We start from the raw sequence: 4,225 nt of genomic DNA on the forward strand, positions 1-4,225 counted from the left end.
TGACAAACAGCTGGTTTTGTGTGCATGAGCTCCTGCATGTTTTGCAGCAAATAACCTGTTGGGAATTCCTGGAGTTTTCTGATACTCGCCCCAATTCGGTTCATCTTCGGATTGATCCGCTTCAACTTTTATCCTTAAGATACAGAAGTTTTGTTTATTTATTTTTTAAACTTGACATTCAAGCCGACTGAATTGTCAAAATGATACTAAATATCAGGCCTGAGTTTTTATCATGCAATGGGGGAGGGGCGACATTGGGGTTATATTGGCGGTGGTTTGCGAAACGAATTTTTTTCTATTATTTTTTTTTTTCTTCCAACAGCCACGATGATGAAACATGCTGAGAAATGTCAGAACTGTATCAGGAGAAGATCAGTGCCACGGAACGCTACCGAGTAAATAAGACGACATGACAGATAACACAACGTTCTGTCTGTCTGGAAACCTGTTTCCATTCTTACAACATAAAAATAATGATACTAACCAGAACATAGCAGAAAATATGTTTCCATAAACATATGCAGAAGCAAATAAAATGGAAAGCGTAACACGTCTGACGTAGGACACGTAACAAAGATCCGTAGAAGAAAAGAGGAGGATTATGTTTCTGCACACGAAGGCTTGTATCGCGTATTGTTTGACAGTACGTCCTTTCCGCGTTAGCAAGATTGTATTTGCGTTTGTTTTGACCATAGTTTAAAAAAAAAAAAAAACCTATAAATGCTGCACAAACTCTATGTAAATTTAGAGCACACAGAAGGTTGAGAAAAAGCAAACATTTGTTTTTCCGGAAACATTTTTTGTCTTTTTTGACAAAACCATGGATAAAAGAAAATAAAGGTTAACAAATCGTTAGGATGTTTTAATTTGAACGCTCACACACACTCACACACACACACACACACACACACACACACACACGTACTCATCCTCTGATTTATAAGTGTGTCAGAGAGGGTGAAAGTGACAGAGAGTAAATGAGTGGAGTGAAACAGAAGAGATGGCAGGATGCCAGTGCAGTTGCCAAGGCTTCGCTCTGAGAGCCATCAGGTCCCTATTTGAGGTCCCTCTGTGCCCACTTAACATCCTCCTTGAATACTGTGTCCCTATTTAGCGCTGCCTCTATTCCTACTATTTTCCTGACATACTTCACTACTTTTGTCAATCCTGCAAGACGCTGAAGCCGGAGCGTCCCTGAGGAGCAACCCGAATCTCCATGCTTTCTCTGGTTACTGAAGTCAGATAGCAGACAGCGAAACACCAAAGAAAGCTGTTTAGAAGGATTTTTAATATATGTAATAAATATGCTAAAAAAAACACCCCTTAAAATAACATCCATAATTAGGCCTGTGATATGAGGAAAGAAAAAAAATACGGAGGTCTTTTCATTACAATCGATCTTTTTTTATTTTTCCAAACAAGGCACTTCATTCAGTTTCTCGTAATTTCCGAACCGTAACCAGAAATAAATTGAGATTATTTGCTGTGATTCAAACGTTAGAAATAGATCCCAAACCCCAGAGCATCTATGAGAACATTAATCCAAAACATTCCTTAAAAATATTACCTGTGTCGTTAGATATTTATATCGGAAGGCATATAGTCAATAGTCATTCTAGTGAAGTTCCCACAACCCAAAATCCACTCCTTCATTCACAGCTTTGCCTGAAGCCCAAAAATCCTTGGGGCATCACACACATTAGAGTGAAATTAATCAGGAAGCTTTCTGTTTCAATAGAAAAAAAATGTAAAGAAGAAAGCCATGCTTGTAACAAAACAATCTCAGTTTTCCCAGTTCATATCTAGGCACAGTTTAAAATTGTAATAGGACCCAATATCACTTATTTTTTTTGTTCAAAATGCCAGCAATCATAGGACCCAACATTCACACCAACATTGTCATGATGTATTTCTGTCTTCCAATCTCAAGTTAGTGTAAACCATGAGGTTTTCTTTGGTCAGCACAGAGTTTTAGATTTTGGGTATGGTTAATAAACTCTTGCTCAGGTTCCTCGCCTCCCACAACAGGCGAACGTGTACGTATCCCAGAACAGACATGGCATGACTGCAGTAGGCTTCCACCTGTCGTATCTGGTTAATGCCGAGCACAGTTCTCCAGGCGTTAGCTGCTATAGTCCCGTTCCTAGACGAAACTTCGAAAGGGTTGACAGGATTATTGTGGCCATTAGTCATGTTCATTATGAAAGCTTCTATGTCACGACTAACTGTCAGGTTTACAAACTGGTAAACATGCTTTAAAGTCCCGAGCGGGTTTTCCACCAAGTCCTCATATCGCACCATTATGTACTTCCCTTTGAGCCAGGTAGGACTGCTGAGGACCGTTTTCAAAGTGTTGGACATGTGCTCGCAAATCACCTCCATGGCTGCGATTGAGTGGTAGTCGGAACCATCTCTCCCTCTGGCTTTATAGTCAACCATCGGCAAATGCCGTAAGTTCGGGTTCCTGCTCCGAATCACTTGAAGGTTCTCGCGAATCAGGCCATGCTTGGATCGAATTCTGGAATTGGCCAAGGCTCTTGGGTCCCGAACCAAGTGGACCACTTTCAGATTGAGTGAGCTGTCTGCCAACAAAGGAGCCAAGACGTTTATGTCCAGAATTCGTACTCCTTTAATCACAATGGTGTCATATTTATGACATTGCTCCTCCAATGCTTCCAGGCTCTGAGGTGGACAATTCTTACACACATTTTCATCCACCATTCCCACCACGTCCTTTCTGTAAAATGGGCAAAGCGGATACGAGCAGATGACTTTGTTAAATGGGGCACCAAAGACATCTCGAGTGGCTACGTTCTTCCCGACTTGAGTGTTGTACAACTGGAAAACGGAGAAATCACACCTGTACAGAGCACTGAGCATGTCCCTCTCTGCTCCTTGGAGCGATAACGCGTCTCCAGGGTAGAGTTTCTGCCAAATGTGCCACATCGGTTCGTACAAAAAGAACACTCCCGGGTTTTGGTTGAAAAGTTCGCCAAAAAAGGACGAGCCAGAGCGCCATGTGGTTAAGACATACACCAGAGTTCTGTTCCTCACCTGTGGCGGCTTGTTGATTAAATGAAAGTATGGTCTGTTCTGGAACTTTACCTTTTCAGTCACCTGGAGACTACATGGCTGCGACTCTGTGGCCCATTTGTAGTTAACCAGGTTCAGCATGGCCAGTGTCACAAGTAAAAAGTAGGAAAGAAACACAAGAATCTTCTTCTGACGAAGCACTTTGATGACCACGCCAGGGTTTGCGATGATCTTGGTGTCGCTCCTGCAGTACGTTCTGGGCTTCTTTCCGAACGGTTTCTCCCATGATGGTTTAAGATGGAATGCCTTATTTTTCATTTAGGAACGAATGTAGCGTTCTGTCGTTATGCAATGATGAGGGTGAAGACCAGTACTAACAGAAGACCATTCGATAAATAATGTTTTCCAGGAAAACCTTCTAAATGAGAAACCTGGACAAGCGTGACTTGTGTAGAAAAAGCCTTCAATCTAATAATATGTTATATTAGTAAAGATAATCCCAGGTTAAATCTGAGGTCTCTTTTTACCACTCAGCATCCGTGAGCTATTATTATTATTATTACTCACGTTGCAGTAGGTTAATAAAAACAAACCCGTTGTTAAAATAACGCCGTTTCTGCACATTATAAGTCCCACTGAAACTATAACATTGCTAAAAAAAAACAAACAAAACACTGTTATAGGAATAAATTTTATGCGCCGAACGAAAACGCGACTCCTCTCCAAGCTCCTGTTTACTACACGACATGAGCTGAGAGAATTCAATCAGAGCTCAGAGATACTCAAGACCCGCCTTCTCTGCGCGGTGATTGGTTCAGACGACGGTGCAGGAAAACAATATGATTGGCCGAAATATACGTGCGTCAAAACGACAAAAATACATAAAAAAAAGTAAAGGGAAAAATACATATCTATGATATGTACCTAATGAAAAAAATGAAATGTAAAATAAATAAAATTATTAATATTGTTATTATTAATATTAGTAGTAGTAATAATATTAATATTAGTAGTAGTAATAATAATAATAATAATAATAATAATAATAATAATAATAATAATAATAAAATAATAGTAACAACAGAACAACAACAACAAAAAAAATAAAATAAATAATAATAATAATAATAATAATAATAATAATAATAATAATAATAATAATAATAATAATATATTTTTAAAAAGCTCTCAA

The 4,225-nt window shown here is 39.1% G+C and overlaps 1 protein-coding gene across 1 annotated transcript; it reads right to left on the minus strand.

The window, feature by feature from the left end:
* Positions 1–1,369: 1,369 nt before the first annotated feature.
* On the minus strand, positions 1,370–3,793 carry chst2a (carbohydrate (N-acetylglucosamine-6-O) sulfotransferase 2a). Its single transcript, XM_027148539.2, has one exon. It carries the CDS (start codon positions 3,349–3,351, stop codon positions 1,972–1,974), a length of 1,380 nt encoding a protein of 459 aa, XP_027004340.1. The 5' UTR covers positions 3,352–3,793; the 3' UTR covers positions 1,370–1,971.
* Between the last annotated feature and the right edge of the window lie 432 nt (positions 3,794–4,225).

This window comes from Tachysurus fulvidraco, chromosome 1, assembly GCF_022655615.1.
Source record: "Tachysurus fulvidraco isolate hzauxx_2018 chromosome 1, HZAU_PFXX_2.0, whole genome shotgun sequence".
Classification (NCBI taxonomy): domain Eukaryota; kingdom Metazoa; phylum Chordata; class Actinopteri; order Siluriformes; family Bagridae; genus Tachysurus; species Tachysurus fulvidraco.